The sequence below is a fragment of the Tenrec ecaudatus genome, chromosome 16, assembly GCF_050624435.1.
Source record: "Tenrec ecaudatus isolate mTenEca1 chromosome 16, mTenEca1.hap1, whole genome shotgun sequence".
Classification (NCBI taxonomy): Eukaryota; Metazoa; Chordata; class Mammalia; order Afrosoricida; family Tenrecidae; genus Tenrec; species Tenrec ecaudatus.
In genome coordinates, this window is record NC_134545.1 from 28,779,155 (window position 1) to 28,797,907 (window position 18,753).

General features: G+C 56.3%; 1 protein-coding gene across 2 annotated transcripts in view; it reads left to right on the forward strand.

The window, feature by feature from the left end:
- HPS4 (HPS4 biogenesis of lysosomal organelles complex 3 subunit 2) overlaps positions 1-18,753 on the forward strand; it is a 30,439-nt gene that overhangs the window by 1,890 nt on the left and 9,796 nt on the right. Inside the window, exons 2-10 of one of the 2 annotated variants that reach the window (XM_075535129.1) lie at positions 1,419-1,844; positions 6,338-6,428; positions 8,211-8,372; positions 10,930-11,037; positions 11,166-11,282; positions 11,472-11,566; positions 13,892-13,964; positions 16,960-16,996; positions 18,060-18,156. In XM_075535129.1, the coding sequence (XP_075391244.1) occupies positions 1,804-1,844; positions 6,338-6,428; positions 8,211-8,372; positions 10,930-11,037; positions 11,166-11,282; positions 11,472-11,566; positions 13,892-13,964; positions 16,960-16,996; positions 18,060-18,156 (821 nt within the window). In that variant the 5' untranslated portion in view covers positions 1,419-1,803. The remainder of the gene's footprint in view (positions 1-1,418; positions 1,845-6,337; positions 6,429-8,210; positions 8,373-10,929; positions 11,038-11,165; positions 11,283-11,471; positions 11,567-13,891; positions 13,965-16,959; positions 16,997-18,059; positions 18,157-18,753) is intronic. The other variant, XM_075535130.1, reaches the window with a different exon arrangement.

Here is an 18,753-nt window from a genome sequence, read left to right on the forward strand (position 1 = left end):
TCCCACTATTCCGACAGGGCTGCTAACTGTAAACTCAGCCGTTCCAAGCAGCCAGGCATCCCCAGGGAGGAAGGTGAGGCTGCCTACTCCCATGAAGAGCGAATCCTCAGACACCTCCAGGGGCGGTTCTGCTCTGACCGCAGGCTCGCTGGGCATCAGAGTGATGCGATAGCACTGAGTTCGGATTGGGTTTACTGCAGTAGGCACCCACTGATGCTGTGATCACAAGCCATCCTCCAAGTCCGTGGTTCAAACCCACCGGTCGCCCCTCAGGAGAAAGATGAGGTGGCCTGTCCCTAGAATGACAGACGACCTCAGAAACCCAGGTGGGCTCTGTCCTTTGGCATTGATAGGAGACTCATGGGCAGTGGGTTGGTTTGAGGGTTGGGCTTTAGCATGCATGTGATTTGTATTAAAAACATCAACAACCCGTTCCTGTTCATTCTGACTCTGCAGCTCCGCACACGACAAGGTAGAACTGCTTGGTAGGTTTGCTTAGCTGTCATCTGAACAGAAGCAAGTATCCAGTCTTTTCCTCTGAAGGGCTCTGGCAGGCAGGCTACCACCATCACCTTTAGGTTGTTAGTGGAATGCAAGTTGTCACTCTTTCAACCCTGAGCTTGTCAGCAAGATTCAGTGTACCACCTATGAGGTAGTTTATTGTGCCAGCCTGGCCAATAAGCACTAGTGGAATTAATTGCTAAGGGCAGAGAGATAAATGGCCTGGTGAGCCTCGCCTTTCTTGCCTCTCGCTCTTTAATCATTGGACCAGTGTGTGGCTGCCTTGCTTGTTCTGTGCCTCAGTTTACAGGCTACACTCCCTGTGGGACACCTAGCCTGTGGACTGTCGCTGTAAGCTGAGGTTCCTTTAAGACCACACTATTGGAATTTACATCTCTGGAGCTGGGGACTGACAGTTGGTGACTTGGCTGACGGTTGGTGACCTGCCTTGCTGTTTGCTGCCTGTGCTGGGATAGCCTAGCTCTCTCTCTCTACAGACTACCTGGCTGGCGGCCCTCAAGACTTGAAGGACTGCCAGTGTCTCACAACTCTCTCAGGAGTGAGTCGCACTGAGCCATTTGTACTGCCTTATAACTTAACTGTTCATTTCTTGTGTTATCTATCTATCTAATTATCAGCAATCTGGTTTTATCTCTCTAGAGAACCCTATCTAGTACAAACTACGAGGCAGGAGTATGGTGAACTCACTGTAATGCTCCACACGGAGACACTTAATACCAAAGTCCCCTGCTCCCCTGTCTTGGTTTTTTTGTGTTTTTTTCCCCCCATTTTGAAGCCGCAGCCCTCAATGTTGTAGCCCCTTGAAGCCTGCCACGGGCTTCCTGCTGCTGGGTCACATGCTTTCGCATGGGTTCGTGAAATAATCGGTTCCTTGTGTTTTGTTTTCCTTGGGTCAGGGCACTGATGTTTGAACTGGCAGCCTGAGACATGTCCAAGAAGCTTCTGAAGACTCCGCAGGACAGGATACATGAGAGAGCCCTTCTAAGCAGCCCCTTTCTCTGAGCTGGAGCCAGGCGAGGGGCTTCAGCTCTGCCGAGGAATGCCCTGGCCTGATTGTGTCCCCTCCCTCACTTTGAAGAGGTAGAAGGAGCCATAGGCCTGGTGCTCAGACGTCTTCTGGGAAGGGAAGCGGCGCTTTCATGCTGAGTGAAGACTGAGGGGAGGTGGCTGGGACCGGAAGCACTTGCCTCGTCCCATCCAGGGGAAGGAACTCACGGAGAGAGAGAGGTGACACCGGAAGAAGAAAGGCAGGAGGACAAGGATGAGGGCAGCCAGGCAATAATGGCTGCCTCGCCCTCAGCAGATACGAAGGCGGCTTCTTGGTGAGTACCCATGCTCTCGCCTGGCCACCAGTGAAATGACCAGCCTGGTGGACTTGATTTTACTCTCCCCCACTCCAATGTTGTATTCTTTATAGAAAATCACTTCATTGGGGGCTCTTACAGCTCTCATCACAATCCATCCATCCAGTGTGTCAAACACATTTGTGCATATGTTGCCATCATCATTTTCAATACACCTTCTTTCTACTTGAGCCCTTGGTTTCAGCTCATTTCTGCCGCCACCTCCACCTTCCCTCCCTCATGAACTCTTGTTAATTGATAATTTTTCATGTCTTACACTGACCGCTATCTCCCTTCACCCACGTTTCTGTTGTCCATCCCCCTGGGAGGGAGTTATGTGTAGATCATTGTGATCGGTTCCCCCTTTCTTCCCCTACCTTCCCCTACTCTTCCCGGTATCTCTATTCACATTGTTGGTCCTAAGGGGTTTCTCTGACCTGGATTCCTTGTGTTTCCAGCTCTGATCTGTACCAGTGTACATGCTCTGGTCTAGCCAGATTTGTAAGGTAGAATTGGGATCATGATAGTGGGGAGAGGAAGCATTAAAGAACTAGAGGAAAATTGTATGTTTTGTCTGTGTTATACTACACTCTGACTGGCTCGTCTCTTCCTTGTGACCCTTCTGTGAGGGGATGTCCATTTGTCTACTACAGATGGGCTTTGGGTTTCCACTTTGCCCTCCCCCTCATTCACATCAATATGATCTTTTGTTCTGGGTCTTTGATACCTGATCCCATCGACACATCGTGATCACACAGGCTGGTGTGCTTCTTCCATGTAGACTTTGTTGCTTCTCAGCTAGATGGTCGCTTGTTTATCTTCAAGCATTGAAGATCCCAGATGCTATCTCTTTTGATAGCCGGGCACCATCACCTTTCTTCGCCACATTTGCTTATGCACCTGCTTTGTCTTCAGCGATCCTGTCAGGGAAAATGAGCATAACAGAATGCTGGGTTGTTAGAACAAAGTGTTCTTGTGTTGAGGGGAGTACTTGACTAGAGACCCAATGTCCATCTGCTACCTTAATATTTAACATATAAATCTATGTACATAGATCTATTTCCCTGTCATTATCTGTAAATCTATATCTATAAGTATATGCCTGTATTTATACCTCTATAAATGTCCTTTACCTCCTAGTTCTTTCCTCTATTTCCTTTTACTTTCCTCTTGTCCCACCATCATGTTCAGTCTTCATTCAGGTTTCAGTAATTCCTCTCAGTTACATTGCCCTTGATCAAGCCCCATCAGGCATCCTATATCCTCCTCGCCATCGACTTTTGATCACTTGTTCCCTTGTCCCTGGGTTTGTCGAGACTCACTTCCTTTCCCCTGTTTCCCCTCTCCCGTGTCCCCCAGAGCCGTCGGTCCTGTTGTGTTCTCCTCTGGATGTTACATTCTTTAGAGCAAGGCGGTTCAAGCACAGGAGCCATTTCTCCCAAAGCTAGCTGGTTTTGACCTGGCACGTTTTCTGCTGGGCCTTCTTTCTGCTGTTAGGAGATGTTGTTTCTGACTCATAGTGGCCCGATGGACAACAGAACGCCGCCTTATCCTGCGCTGTTCCTAGACTTGAGCCCATGGTTGCAACCACTGTGTCAGTCCATCTTGTCCAGGGCCCTCCTCTTCTTCACTTCCCTCGGCTTCACCAAGCATGAGGTCCTTCTCCAGGGACTGGTCTCTCCTGATCAGTCGTCCAAGGTACCTGAGATGAAGCCCGGCCATCCTTGACTGTAAGGACCACTCTAGCTTTCTTCTGAGAGGTAACTGTCTGTTCTTTCACCTGTCCATGGTGTTTTCGGTGTTCTTTGCCAGTGCCGTAGTTCAAAAGCATCGATTCTTCTTCCGTTTTCCTTGTACATTGACCCATTTTCACGTATATAGGAGGCAACTGGTAACATTGTGGCTTGATCAGGCTCACCTGAGTCCTCCAAGTAGCACCCTTGCTTTCTCACCCCGACTCAGCGCTGTGAGGTGGCAGAAGGAAAGCCCTGGCCAAATAGATGTGTGACTGGCTTTGGGAACAATGTAGGTGGGGAGCATGGCCTTCACTTTTGAGAGACAGTGATGCTTCCAAAGGAGACCCCAAGAAGAGGGTTTGCTCCCCTGGCCTGCGAGGCTCCACTGCATATCCGTCTGTCACCCTCCAGGCTGTAATCTCTCCTATAACTAAGGTCCCAGGGTCAGGAGTCCTGGTGGTACAGCGGGATAGGCATAGGGCCAATCATCGCAAGGTCAGCAGCTCCAACCTCACTAGCTGTTCTACAGAAGAAAGATGAGGCTCCCTGCTGCTGTAAAGACGGACAGTTTCAGAGCCCCCAACCCGGGTCACCTGGCGTCCGAATGGACTCGGGAGCTGTGGAGGAGATCTGGGGTCTAAGCTCAGTTCCATGACTGGCTGTGCATAGCGGGGTTGGTGTCCAGGATGCGTCCATGTGCCCGGGCGAGGCGGGGAGCGGGGCTCTGTGGTGGGAACACTGGACTTTCCCTATAGGCAGTTGCCCCTTTGGCCCTTGAACTTAGAAAGTGAGCAGCCCGTAGGCAGAGTTGGTGTTTGTCATCGGGCAGAGGGGTGGTCGCCACTCTCTTTCCTGGACACTTGGCCCAGCTCCACTTCACAGTGACCCTGCTAGGCAGAGATGAACCGCTAGAGTTTGCCAGGCTGTGGATTGCTCCGGACACAGCCAACCTCATCTTGACCTTGCCGAGTGGCTGGTGGGTGTGAATCGCCCACCTTGCAATTAGCAGTCCGCACCACTCACTCCGTCACCCATGGTGCCTCCAGGGCTCTGTTGATGCGTACTGCACCTGACTCCCCGCGCATCCCTTCCGCCTCAGAACAGCCCAGCCGGCCAGAGGGGAACTGCTGCTGAGGGCTTCCGGCTGCCAGCCCTTACGGAGGCAGCTGGCCACCTCTCTCCTTCAAATGGGATTGCTCCGCCAGTCTTGTACTTAGCAGCCCAGCATGGAACCTCCTGTGCTGTTATAGATGTGTGTATTACCCTATACAGTATGCACATGTGGCATAAAACATACGTGTGTGTGTATATAATTCTGCGGAGTAGATATGAGGAAGCCCTGATGACATAGTAGTAACACGTTGGGCTGCTAACCACAAGGTCAGCAGTTGGAAACCACCTGCTCTCTACTCCCGCCAAGAGTGACAGCCTTGGAGCCCCAAGGTGGCTAGGAGTCAGCATCGACTTGAAGGCAGTGAGGGAGCGTGTGTGTTTGATAGAAGACACCCTGGCGTGCGTGTGCACGTGTGTGAACATGTTCCTGGTATGATATTAGGCGCCCTGATGGCATAGTGGCTCAGTGTTGGGCTGCTCCCTGCCAGCACTTCCGAACCACCAGCCATTCCCGGGGACAAAGGTAAGGCCGTCTGCTCCGGTGGAGTGACAGTCTCGGAGCCTCCGTGGAGGCTCACGGTGGCCATGCTCTGGGGTCGCTGTGAGTTGGCGGTGAGTTGGGTGAGGGTTTACCTCGATCACACTGCACAGCTTCCTGATGGCTGCTCTTGGTCCAGCCTTTGACGAGCATGCCCGGCGCCTGCAGCGGTCGCTGGACGCGAACATGAAGCCGTTGGAATGATGCTGCACAGCAGATGCTGTGAGAGGTAGTGGTGGGAGCCTCAAGTTCAGTTCCTGGACGGTGTTCCTTCTCCTTCAGGGGAAGCCTGTGCGTGGCTATGACACCAGACAGGTTCCAATTGCATTGCCAGAGTCAGGTGGACTAGGTAGAAAGACCTGGCGACCAACTTCCCCAAATTAACCCATGAGATGCCTATGGGCCACAGTGGTCTGGCCAGGGCAGCGTGTTGGTGGGCAGCCTTGCGGTGTCCCTGAGTGGGGTCTCCCAGGAGGCAGCAGCTAACAACCACACACCCTAAGGATCGGAGGGTGGGAGCAGAGGATGTGGGGAAGGTTCCCAAGGGAGCTGTGTTTGTGTAAATGGGAAGCCGAGGTTGGTTTCTATGGGCAGAGAGGGCCAGAGGGCTTCTCTGCCAGAGGGCTTCTCTGCTGCCTCTCACACAGACCTGCCCTTGTCTCCCCTTCTCGCTGCCTGGAATTGTGTGCCCACGAGCTCCCAGGAGACGGGTTCCTGTTCAGCGGTCAGGAGGGGACAGCTGCGATATCCCTCCCTTGTTCTCAGCGCCTGGAGAGACCACGTCCCAGTCCGCATGTGGGCCCTGCAGGCGCCGCCTTGTCACTGCGCACGCCCCTTCTGGCAGACGCGATGGCGGGGCGGCGGAGGTGGTGGCAGCAGCAGCAGCAGCATCTTTTCAGATGGACTCCTGGGCCCATGGGGAGGGATTTTATCCGCCTGCAGCTCCTGCGTCCCCGCTCCCCCCAGGCTCCTCTTCAAGCCCAGAGCGATGAGGCCCCCTGGGGCTGGGAAGGAGGGAGCTGGGTTGTAAAATGTCACTGTCCCCAGATGACAGGAGCCCAGACCCCTGGCTGCTCTCTCTCCAGGTGGAATTATTTTTTCCTCTACGATGGCTCAAAGGTGAAGGAAGAAGGAGACCCGACGCGAGCGGGGATCTGCTACTTCTACCCTGCTCAGGTCAGTGCGCTGCCGCATGGCCCTTACTGCCCCTGCGCGGCCCCCTGCTGTGGAGCTGGGAGGGCAGTTCACAGCAGCTGTCCTGGGCTAACCCAGTCCCTTCAGGCGTCCCCTCCCTGCCTTGCTCACCGGCTCCCCCCCCCCCCCCCCCGCCCCGGGGCGCACGCTGCCAGCTTCACCAGCTTTCTCTGCTGCCCTCCCAGTTTGGGGTTTGCTTTCTCTTTGGTTTCCATTTTCCACCCCCCCTCTCCCACCCCTCCCCCGATTCTTGGACTGGCTTGGTTTTCAAGGAAACATTGATGCAAACATACACAGGACCCCGTGGGACAGAGCAGAACTGCCCCTGGGTGTTTCCATCTTAAAGGGACAGAAACCGCTCTTTTTCTCACAGACATACACCAGAGGCTTCGGAAGAGTTCATTGGGAAATGTTATTGTCTCTTCGTTACATTTTTCTCAGAGCAATTTTGAAGCCCCGACTAACAGAGGGAGGGAGTGCAGAGACAGGGAGACCCTTCCTGTGTTCTCTGATAAGTACTGCCCCCTCCCCCACCCCTTTCGTTCTCAGTGCTCACTCATCCGGCCCCATCTACCACCACCACTTCCTCTCACTGTACAAGGCCTGACGATCCAGCTGGAAGCTTGATGCCTGAAGTCTTATTTTTTTAACAGTCCTTACCCGCTGAGCCTCCCTTTCCCCTGACGGGCTGTTGAATTCTTAGTAGCAGGTCCCTGAGCAGTGGACTGCCCAGCCCACCTTCTGGCTCTGGCCACCTGCACCGTCATGGGGGTGGCAGTGGTGTTTCCATGGTTCTGCTGACTGGGGTACAGTGAGTTAGATGGGCTGCTTAACACAAGGTTAGGGGTTCAAGCCCACCAGCCACTCTTTGGAAGAAAGACGAGGCTGGCTGCTCCAGTAAAGAGTTCTCTGTTCTCCTGGGAGGCTGTGAGTCAGAATTGACTCAATGGCTGTGTGTTTGGTTTCTTTTATTGACGAGGCTTCAGGAGCAAGACCTGGTGCCTGGGTCAGGTGTGTAGGCAGAAGGCCTCCATAGATGGTGAGGGCAGGTCCTGAGGCATCACAGGCTCAGCTGCCCACGTCAAGCTGGCACTGGACCAGGTGGCCCCGCAGGCCCTCCTCCAGGCTGAGAGCCGCCTTAGGCACCAGGCCCACTGTTTCCAGTCATCTTACGTGGCTGCTGTGGGCATCCCCTCAGAACAAGACACCACCATCCTCAGTGCCGTTGAGTCAGTTCTGACTCACAGCGACCTTACAGGAAGCGAGAGCTGCCCCTAGGGTTTCTGGGACTGCACCTCTCCAGAGGAGCGGTTGGTGCTTCCCAACTGCTGGCCTTGAAGCTTGCAGTGCCACGCCTCACCACTGCGGCAGGGCTCTGCTGTGCCCTGGGGCAGGGCCCTGAGGACCACACAGGGAATGCTCACCTGGGGTCTCTTGCAGATGCTCTTCTTGGTTTTCTTGCTTTTTGTTTTAAACCTGTTAAAAATGTGCGAGTCCACCCTTAGCTCATAAAAATACCCAAACCAGAGCCACTGCCATAGTGTGACCCCCAGATAGACTGCAACTGCTCCACAGGGTTTCTGGGGCTGCCTGTCTTTCTGGGAAAAGACAGCCTCATCTTGGTCCCTTAGAGTGGCTGGCGGATTTGAGCTGCTGCTGGGCGCTTAGCAGCCCAGTGCGTAACCTTGGTGTGGTCAGGGCTGCCCATCGCTGTCCTTCGCCGGGTGGTACTGGAGGGGTCATGAGCCTTGGTCTCTCACCCAGCGCCGGCTCCCCCTGCAGACCCAGCATGACCAGCAGGAGCTCCTCTGCGGCCAGCTCGCCGGAGTCGTGCACTGCGTCGCCGCCCTGGCCGGCTCGCCCCCCGCTGTCATCCGGCTGAGGAAGCTGAAGTTTGCTGTGAGGGTCGATGGCGATTACCTTTGGGTGAGTTCTCCGGGCCCTGTGGCTGCGGGGCCGTCTTCTACCAGGGATTGGTCAGCCCCACTTATGAAGTGTGGCCTCCTGGAGTCGGGCCGGCATCCTGCGCCCCAGTGGGCAGTATCGGGTGTCCTCACTCCAGCTACCCCCAGGATGGAGTGCCCTCCGCAGCGCTGCTCCCTGGAGTCAAGCAGACGCAACCCATGATCCCCTGGTGTGCAGTGTCAGCGCCCCCTCAACACTGCAAACAGAGTGCTCCAGGATGCTTCCGCATATCCTGTGGCTCTGCTTCTGGCTGAAGCCTCCTTGTACACGCACGCACATGCACACACACGTACGCGCGCCAAGCTGTGAGCTGTGAGGTTGCTTCTGTTGTAAATTGAGCTTTTCCCTCAACTTTGTGGGCTGCGAACTTCAAGGCCAGCAGTTCAAAACCACCAGCTGTTGCTAGGGCGAAAGATGAGACTTCTACCCTGTCCCCTAGATGGCAGTGGGCTTGGGTTGTGCCTGTTCTCTCGTTCCTGCTGCTCAGCATGCTTGGGATGCACCTAGGTTGTGTTCTGCCCAGTGGTGTGAGGGCCACTGGGCTGCTGTGTCCTCTCCTCCTCCCGATGGCAGCCAGTGTGGGGCAATGAGCTGCTAACCACAAGGTCAGCAGTTCAACCCCAATTGCTCCTCAGGAGGAAAATGAGGCTCTCTGCTTCTATAAAGAGTTACCATCTCAGCAACCCACAGGGACAATTCTGCTCTGCCCTATGAGGTAGTTTCCCATCAGAACTGACTAATGGTGGTGAATTGGAAGGAACCCAAATGGCTCTGTGGGATAGGCCTTGGGCTGCTAACCATAAGGTCAGCGGTTCAAACCCACAGCCAGCTTCTCCCAGGAAAGATGAGGCTGGCTGCTCCCATGAAGGACACATCGGATCACTGGGGATGACTGGTGATAGGCTGGGTCTGTGAGGAACTGCCAGGCTCTTTGCCTCCCGACTTCCACCAAGTGTGGGAATCAAGTTCCCTCCCTCTCTGTCACCATGCTGCCAATGAGTTTCCACCCCTGCGTTGGCCTGGGGCACCATCTCCTCGTGGTTTTTCCCTGACGATGATGCCACTGAGACTCCAGTGCGCCTGTTCAGTTCACGGCGGAGACCAGCTCAGACAGTTGTGCTGACTTGTGGGTGAGGGGTGGGCTGGTGGGGGGGTGTCAGAGGGTCGTCTCGAGCCGTTTTCTCCAAGGTCACAGGGTGATCACAGGGGCTCATGATGAGGGACTTGTAAGAGAATTGAGAACTGCATTGTCAGTGAGAACGAGGGCTGGGCCAGGAGAACTTGGTGGGACACCCGAGTCCACCCACGCTGCCTCCCCTTCAGATTTGTTTTGGAGCCCCAGAACATTCCATGGAAGAGCAGATTAGACAGAAGGCAATCCCACCTGCAGAAGGTTAATGACCTGGATCTTGGCTTGATTTAGCTTGAGTCAGTGTCGCCCTAGCAACGAAAAACACCTGCATTCTGTGATACGAGCTGTACGTGCCCCCAATCAAATGATTTTTTAAAAAGAAAAAAAATTCCTTGTTTTTGAATCATGTTAGAGAAATATTTTTAAGTGAAGGTTTAGTTTTTGTTGCTGCTTTTGGTAGAATTTAAATATTAGATGTAGACATTAAATAATAGAAACACACATACACACACAACCCTGTAGTCTAGCCCATAGCCCAAGATAATGTGTAGGGATCTGCTTGTGCAGCTGCTCTGGCTTGTTCCAGCGCGCACACACCGCCCCCGCCCCCGCCCCCGAAACTGACTTAGAGAAGGATATGGCAAGAGATGGAGCTTCCCCTTCAGGATGGTTTGCTTCCCTAAGCTGTGGGGTTGTCTGTCGGTGCCTGTTGACTACCTGTGGCTGCATTAGTCTCAGAAACCGGTGTCCTTGGCTGGATTCTGGATCCAAGAGGCCTTGGGCTTACAATGGGCACCTCTGCATTCACAGGTGACCCTGTGAGTGCGAGCTGTGAGCTCACCTACATCATGTTCTCGGGGATTTGTGTCTTTTTTTGGTCCAGTTTTTCTTCCTTTGCTTACATTTCTGATGGTTCCCCGCATGTGTCCTGTGTGGCAGAGTGTAAGTCATTTCAGCTCCTCCAACAAATGGCCGAGTGGCTTCCGAGCCCCGCAGCTGCCCCTCGGCCCAGCATGGAGCCCTCCACCCCACTCTGGCCTTGGAGCTGGGCTCTGTGAGGCAGGTCGTCACAGCCTCTGCCCGTGGGGAACTTGGCCCATATCTGTCAGGGAACCACGTTGAGTATCCAGTGTCCCAGTGACGACCCTGACAGCAGAGGGCGTCAGAGGGGAGGCTGCCCTGCCATGAGGGTGTGGGGACCCTGAATGACCAGAGGGCGGAGGGCTGCCCTCACTGAGGACAACAGCAATTGCCCAGACAGGAAGCCAGTGTGACTGGGGTGAGGCAGTGCCGCACTTTTTGATGGCTGGTGCTAGAGAGCCTGGCTGCTGGGACCCCGGCAGGGGCAGAGAGGGTATTAGAGCGCCTGCCTGTGTCCCCTGGCAGGTGCTGGGCTGTGCAGTGGACCTCCCAGATGTCAGCTGCCGACAGCTTCTGGATCAGCTCATTGGCGTCTTTAGCTTTTACTGCGGCCCCGTTCCTCTGGCTTACCAGGTAGGAGCTGAGAAGCACACAGCTGTCACTTCCCAGAAATGCACGACTAGGCCTTCCTCCTCCTGGGCGCGCAGAGAGAGCTGCCCCTGGCCAGTGCCCATGGGAGAAAGAGCCCGTGTCTCTTCTAGAGTTGTCCCCAGGGAGAGCTGAGCGCGCAGTGGGACTCCTTCATCGCAACAGTCCTGGCAAACACCAGCGATCTTCACAAGCTTGTCAGCGCTCTCTGGACCGTGGACAGGACGAAGGTAACACCCCACCACCACCACCCACCCACCCCGCCCCATGCTCAGTGCATGTTCAGCAAGGATTCCCCCACCACTTGCCTGTCTCCTCCAAGGACCTCTCTCTGGAGAAGTGAATGGCAGGTTCCATTTCCCAGCCAGAGCCTGGCTACGGCCTGCATTCAAGCCCCCGTCTCCTCCTCACCTGCACAGGTGGAGCCCCTGCTTTTGCTGAAAGCCGCCCTCATCCTGCAGACCTGCCAGCGCTCTCCACATGTCCTTGCAGGCTGCATCCTCTACAAGGGCTTGTGAGTAGCACCCCCCACCCCACCCTGCACCCTTGTCACATGCTCAACAAACTCCGCCCACCCCCCGACATCCTAAGCCAGGGCCCCTCCTCTCACAGTTCTGAGAGGTCAGTGCTGCCAAAATCTGGAGCATTGGTGTGCCATGGATTAAGAGTAGAGCCGCTAGCCTCGAGGCCAGTGGTTCAAACCCACCAGCTCTTCCTCAGGAGAAAGATGAGGCTGTCGGTTCCCCTAACGATTGACAGCCTGGGAAAGCCTAGGGAGGTGTGCTGCTCTGTCGGTCCTGGAGAGCTATCGACTCGGTGGCAGTGTCTTGGCCTTTAGGTCTCTGGGACTTCAGGCTGAAAGATGCTTGTGTTCAGCAGATGAGCATGTCAGAGGCAGCCTTAAAGAGTGCCCTGTGGCTTTCAAGATAGAGGCAGGTCCTCACTCCATGTCCCCTGAGCGGTCAGCAAGGCTTGGATGACCCCTCCCAGCGTTGTCTGCAGCTAGCAGATGAAGCAAAGGGGACCCCTCCTGCTTCCCAGTGATCCAGGCACGTTGGCTGTGGCTCAGCCCCTCAGAGCATGGTACAGGCCTTCACCCTGGCTCCTCATTGCCACCTCTCAGCTAGGACTTATCTGGCTAGCCTCTTGCAGTTCCTGTCCCCCTTCGCTGCCTGCTGGGCTGGCTGCCCTGTGAGGCTGAGCACTTAGGGCCCCTCCATCACCCAGGCAAAGCTTCCTGGGGACCAGGCACAGGTGTACCTGAGTCTCCCCACTGGGGAAATTGCACTCGGTCTCTCCTGCCAGCTGCGAGCCCTGGAGCAAGTTGCTTAACCTCCATGTACGATGGCTGTGGGTGGCCCTCCTGTACCGACACCCCTCATCCTGTGTCCCAGGTTCATTCCAATGCTCCACGTCATCCTCACTAGGGACACAGCCTTCAGAGGTCACACAATTCCCTGGGTGACACAAAAGGCTGGGCGTTCATTTCTACCCTGGGGTACCGCAGAAGAGAGGCCTGGCCATCTCCTCCCCAAAGTCAGTCCATAGAAGCCCGTTGCAGCCAGGACGCTGCCTGGTCCTGCGCCAGCCTCGGGGCGTGCCGGCATTTCTCCCTGTAGTGCACAGGGTCGCTGCGGTCAGCCCCGACGGGGCGGCACCCGCCAACGGCACCAGCAGCAGTATGGAGCCAGTTCTCCAGTGGGTGCCGCGAGGGAGCACTGACTACTCAGCAGCTGTGTCCGACCATGTGGTTGTCCAGCCTGCAGCTTGGGCAAAAAGGCCGCCAGTAGCACACCCACAGCGCTTCCCTGGCCCACCCTCCCTCCCTCTTGGCCCATCTCCCTCCCACCCCCACCCACTATAAGCAGTTTGCGAGCACCTTCCCCTCTCCCTGTTTGTACCAGGGCTTCCTGCCTCTTCAGTCGGGGCGGTGCAGAGAAATCAGAACAGCCCCAAATCATTAGCATCTGGGTCACGTCAACCAAAGGCCAGAATGGGGAACATCCCACTGAGTGGGAGGCTCTGCGAGGCGCCATGGGCCCTGCAGGAGGCTGACATGGGAGATGGGGTCACTGCCTGGACCATGGGTAGCCGCACACACAGCCGTGTCTGGCCGCCATCTCTGAACCGGCATTGTTGGTCAAGAGAGTGGCTTGCTGTTTCGGTGCGTGCTGCCCTTGGCTTCTGAAGAAGTTGATGTTTCTAGCTGGACCTCTGTGCTCTTTCCCCTTCTGGTCCCCTCACATTTGATGGGCTGCACCTCCTGCTCCATGACTGAGCCAAGACGTGGTCTCGAGGCCTGGTGTTCAGCGCACCTGGGCACATACAAGTCTGTTGATTCACTGGTCACAGACATGGGATGCGGTGGCAGAGATGTCCTCATGAGCCCGTATTTCAATACAAAAACCATTTGCCGTTGAGTTGGTCTGGCTCAGTCTGAGTAGGATCGCACGGAAGGTTTTCAGCAGCACTGCCTTTAGCAGCGGGTATCGCCAGGCCTTTCTCCCTGGGTACCTTCTGGTGGATTGGAACTTCGGCCTCCCTCGTGTTCCCAGCGAGTACTTAGCCCATCATGCCATCCAGAGCGACCACATTCACTGTGAAGTGGCCTCATCGTTTCATTTGATTCGTGTATGGCTTTCTTGGTGGCAGACGCCTGCTGTCTGCCGGCTTCTGAGGATGCCAGGATCTGTCACGGGTCTCACCATGGTGGCTGGAGGCCTGTCGTGTTATGGTCAGGTTATAGCCACTGAGGCCCCCCCCCCCCACGATGGGGCGATCGGGGTGGCTGGCGCATCTCTGCTCACTGTGGTCATTGTCTCTGTGTCTCCCCTTGTAGGGTTGTGAGCACCCAGCTCCCGCCGTCCCTCACAGCCAAGATCCTGATGCAGCCGGAAGTGCCCCGAGACCAGGTACTATGAAGACCAGGCCTCCAGAGGTGCCCTGACGGGACGCCCCAGCAGGCGTCTCCGGGCAGGGGTCGGGGCAGTAACAGGAAGGCCCTGTGTGTCATGGGCTCGGAGGCAGGGCCTTCCGGCTTGTACCCCACTCTTGGATCCCAGCCACATCTGCCCAGGCTGGCCACTGCGTCCTCATGTGGCCAGCATCTCCCCCCTTCCCCCCTCGTAGTGTGTCTGTGTCTTTGTAGCACCCACCCGACTGCCACTGCTCCGTCGAATGGTGACGTCTTCAGGGGCTTCACTTCCCGGGTCTCCTCGTGGGGACCAGACCTGCTGCAGCCAGCCGTGTAGCTGCAGCCCTCGGTTGTTGAGTCCACCCTGGGCTCAGTGCTGCGGGGAGGTCCAGCAGGCGGCCTCAAATGACAAGTGGGCGTGCCCATGTCATTCATGTGTGTGCTCGTGGGGGTGGCCCTCTTTTCCTCAGCCCCCAGGCAGGTCCCGATGGTAGTGCTCCCTCACACCCATCAGGCCGAGCAGCAGGCTGCACAAGACTGGCCCGCAGAAGCACCTCGGGGAGCCGAGGCCGGTGGAGCTGCAGTTGATCTCACTGCTGCCAAGCAGGAGGAGAGACTGAGGCAGCCCACAGTGCGGCTGCTTGTGTGACCGTCTGGCACCTGGCCTGTCCCTGCCTGCCTTCCCGTGAGCCATGTGTGGGCGAGGCTGTCTTTCACACTCAGCGTGTTAGCAGACATGGAGAGGCAGTGGCAGGCAGAGCCTTCTTCCTGGTAGACATGTGGACAGTAAGAAAGTCCTGCCCTTTTTGCCTCAGGCCTCAGCTCCTAGGGCTCTGTCCTAAGACGTGCTCTCTGGGTGAGCAATCCTCGCCACGCACACTCAGCGCTTTGTCACCCCAGGGTTCACCTGAGGCAGGGCTCGGCCCTCAGCCTGGGCTGCCCCCGCCTGCCCTCCTCCTGCCCCCGGCAGCACAGGCTTCAGAGCCCGCCCCACCTGCAGCGTGTGCTCTCCCTCCTGCTCCTCGCAGTGTTGGCCACTCCCTGGAGATGGCCGCTCCTCCCCTGTGGTAGGCCAGGTTGACGAGAGAAACAAACCCCGGCCATTTAGATATGTACAAGCAAGAACCTTATATCAAAGAGTAATTGTCTATTAAGAAGACGTCCCAGTCCAGTCCAGAGTAAGTCCTTACGTTCGCTATTAGCCCATAAATCTGATACCAGTCCATCAATCCCTCTTCAGACTCACACTGCCGCATGCAGTGATGCAGAAGGCAGGAAGACCACAGGCTTGTGCAATGTCTTGTGGGTCCAATGGCAGTGGGCACATCCCCAGGGCTCTGGCTGCCATCAGCCTGGCTCCATGTGGCTTGTCAGCAGGACTGTGCAGCAGCGACTGACAGGCTTTCCTTGAGCCACGAGTGCACGTGACCAGCCAAATCATCCATCATGTGGTCTCAGAAGGGTCCGTGAGGTAGATTTAAAGGAGAAGGTGCTTCCGACGTGGCCAGTGTCTGCTGGGGGGAAGAGCCCCCAGAAAGCATGCGGGAACATCCTGGTCACCTCTGGTTCCATTTTCCACCTGCTCTTGGAAGCGCTTTGGATATACATGTGTGTGTGATCTCTACCCATGAGATGCTGGAACAGCGAGGAAGGCGCAGGCCGGCAGCACTTTGCTGTGCTGTACACTGGTCACTGTGAGTCAGCTGACTCGGTGGCACCTCACAGCCGCAAGTACGGGAAGGAGAAGCGCACATGTGTGGGTAGAGAGAGAATGAGAATCCTGGCATGCTGTGTACTCACTCTCCTGGATACATGGACTTTAGGCCAATGTTTATTACACACACACACACACACACACACACACACACACACCCGTAAATAAGTAAATATTGACCCAGAATAAGCAAATAAACTTTAGATTTGGCTTTATTGACCTAAAACATAAAAAGTCCAAGAAAGGAAAGCTGGGTCGTTTTGGTTTTGTCTGCCTGTTGTTTGGCTGGGGCAAGTTCTGTTGACCCTTGGTGGCGCCTTGAGGTGGGTATTGGGTTGTTGACTCCCAGCTGCTTCTCAGGACAAAGATGAGCTTGTCTGCTCCCGGCAGCACTACTTCCACAAGGGCGTGCCTGGCCGCAGGCCCTGTACGGTGTTCTTGGCCATCGTCCTTAGTGAGCAGGTCACCAGGCCTTTCTCCCGCAGTGCACAGCCATGCTCCCTGGGCCTCTTGCAGAGTACCTCATGATACACGGCCTGGCTTCCCAAGTCTCTCCTCTGCAGATCCACTGCTGGTTCGAGGCTCCTGAGGAGTTTGTAATGAGCGGTGGGGTCACCGGCAGCTCCCTCTCAGTGTTGCCTCCTGTGAGTGAGGGAGAGTGTCCCAGTGGCTTTATGAAAATAGGGACCTGGCTGCTGCTGGTTGTCCTTTCCCAGAGTCAGCTGAGGTCCCGCAGATCCAGAACGTGATGCTGACCTTGCACCTAATTGTCATGTGGATTAGAGGAACCAGGGCACATGTGCCTGTCCCCGTCCAGGCCTTTTTCTGCCATAGCTGTGGTGGGTCCCTTGTGGGTTGGCCGATGAAGGAGGGGTGGCGGGGACAGGAGGCCCTTCAGCCTGAGATGAAGAGAGCTCTGGGCCAGGGCCGTGGTGGGCAGGGCTAGATGCAGAGACACTGCAAGCAGGATGAGGCAGGTAACGTGAGCAGAGACAGTGAGTCTCGTGCGCAAGCTGGCTGGCAGCATGTCGGGTGGAGCTGCCCCTGGTGGGGGCAGCTTGTGGGGGCCCCAGCAGATGCCGCACCCTATGGGGCAGACACAGAGCAAGCAGCTTGCAGCGGTTTCTGCTCCATCTGCTTTGCCCCTGGCCTGGCTTGGGGTCACATCTGCTGGATCTGGCTCTGTTTGCTGAGCAGATGGCCCAGGAGCTTGGAGGGTGGAGTCAAGAGGGCACATGGTACCCAGTGCCAACTGACTGCTTCTGTGTTTGTTCTGCAGGGACCCCCTCCGGCTGTGGCTGCCTTGCAGGGGAGTGGTAAGTAGCACTTTGTGGCAACCTAAGAACTGCGGTCTGGCAGGGGACCTTTCTGTGCACAGCTCCCGGAAGCCCAGAGCCCCTCATGTGCCCATCAGAGCAGGCAAATGCAGAGTCTTACAGCTGCAGGGCAACTCCCCTTGAGAAGGCTCGTGACATCAGACCAGCCTTCCCAGATCCCTGCTCTCAGGTCCCCAAAGCTGCAGGACCACAGCAGCCCCTTCAAACCCCACGTGGTAGGCCCTTCCCGTCAGGCAGGCAGCCTTCCCCGACCCTGCTTGTGGCTGCTCCGCGACTCAGGGAAGAGGAGCGCCCTGGCACCACAGCATAGCACTGGACGCACTCAGCTGTGCCCCCCCCCCCAGCTGTTCTCCTGGAGAAAGACCTGCTTCTTTCCGAGATCCAGCCTCGGGGGAAGTCAGTCCTAGGGGCAGTTCTGTCCAAAGTGGTCACTGAGTCAGAAGGGAGTCCTTAGCAGGAGGCCATGCTTTATTTGGTCGTTTGGGTTTGGGTCTTGGGTAGGCCTGTAAGAGAGAGCCTTGGTGGCAGAGTGAGCTAAGCATTGGGCTGCTAACGGAGAGCACGGGGGCCACTGGGAAAAGAGGTGGCCGTCTGGTCCCAGCCCATTTAGCAGCTTTCCTGGGCAGCTCTCAGTCCTCCAGGCTCACTGTTGGGCAGAGCCAGCTGCAGGGCAGCTGGTGGGAGTTTGGGTGTTTCACTTGGGTGTCAGGGACCTCTGGACTGGTCCCAGGGTGTCGTGGATTGGGGAGGGCTGGGGAGACCCTCGGGGCAGAGGGCTCTGAGAGAACAGCTCTGTTTTGTTTGGGAGTAGAAGTTGAGGAAATGTCTTTTGTCCGCTGACACTGCTGTGTCCCGGTTCCTGTCTCTTTCTGGTATGCAGGGCCACGGCCTTCCTCCGCAGCTGAGGGCAGTGCCCAGGTGGTCTCTCAGGGTGTCAGTGCTGTGGCTCCGCTCTGGGCTGTTGGGGATGGGAGGGTTCATCACCCTTGGTCTTCTCTGCCCAAGGTGAGCCCCCCCCCTTGCCTCTTGCTCTGCGTTCCAGGGGCTGCACTCCCACCGAATGTGCAGGTGGTGCCCGTGTTTGTGACTCCAGAGGAAGCTGGCCGTCTCCGTGAGTTCCCCATGGCACGGACAACCAGGTAAGCCTATACATAGGTGCCCCATCTGCAGCCGGGTTTAGGGATCCCCACCCCTCACCAAGTCAGGGGCCCGGGAGGAAAAGGGGTTGCCACAGGGTTGGCCACTCAGACCCACCTCTGGTGGAGAAAGCCATTTACTCGGTCCCGGAGGACTGCCGTGTGCGGGACTGGCTCTGTGGCCATGGCTTTGGTTTAGGCTGTGCCCTTGGAGTTCATCCAGCCGGCCCCTGCCTTCTCCCCCTTGTTCTCCTCCACCTGCCCTAGTGCTTGGCCTGAGCAGAGAGCACCGGGAAGCCAGCCTGGTGACATGAGCTGAGAGAGGGCCCTTGCCCCAGATCTGTGTTGGGGCACTCCTACTTGCCTGCCTCGGCTTCAGTCCTCTTATTTGCACAAAACTCCACTCCCTGCCATCCAGTCAGTGCTGACTCATAGCAACCCTTTAGGGCAGGGTAGAACTGTCCCTGTGGGTTTCTGAAACTAACTGTTCATGGGACTAGAAAACCTCCTCTTTCTCCTGAGGAGCGACTGATGGTTTTGAACTGCTGACCTTGCAGCTAGCAGAGCACTGGCTTACCACGATTCCTGCCATCTGTAGGG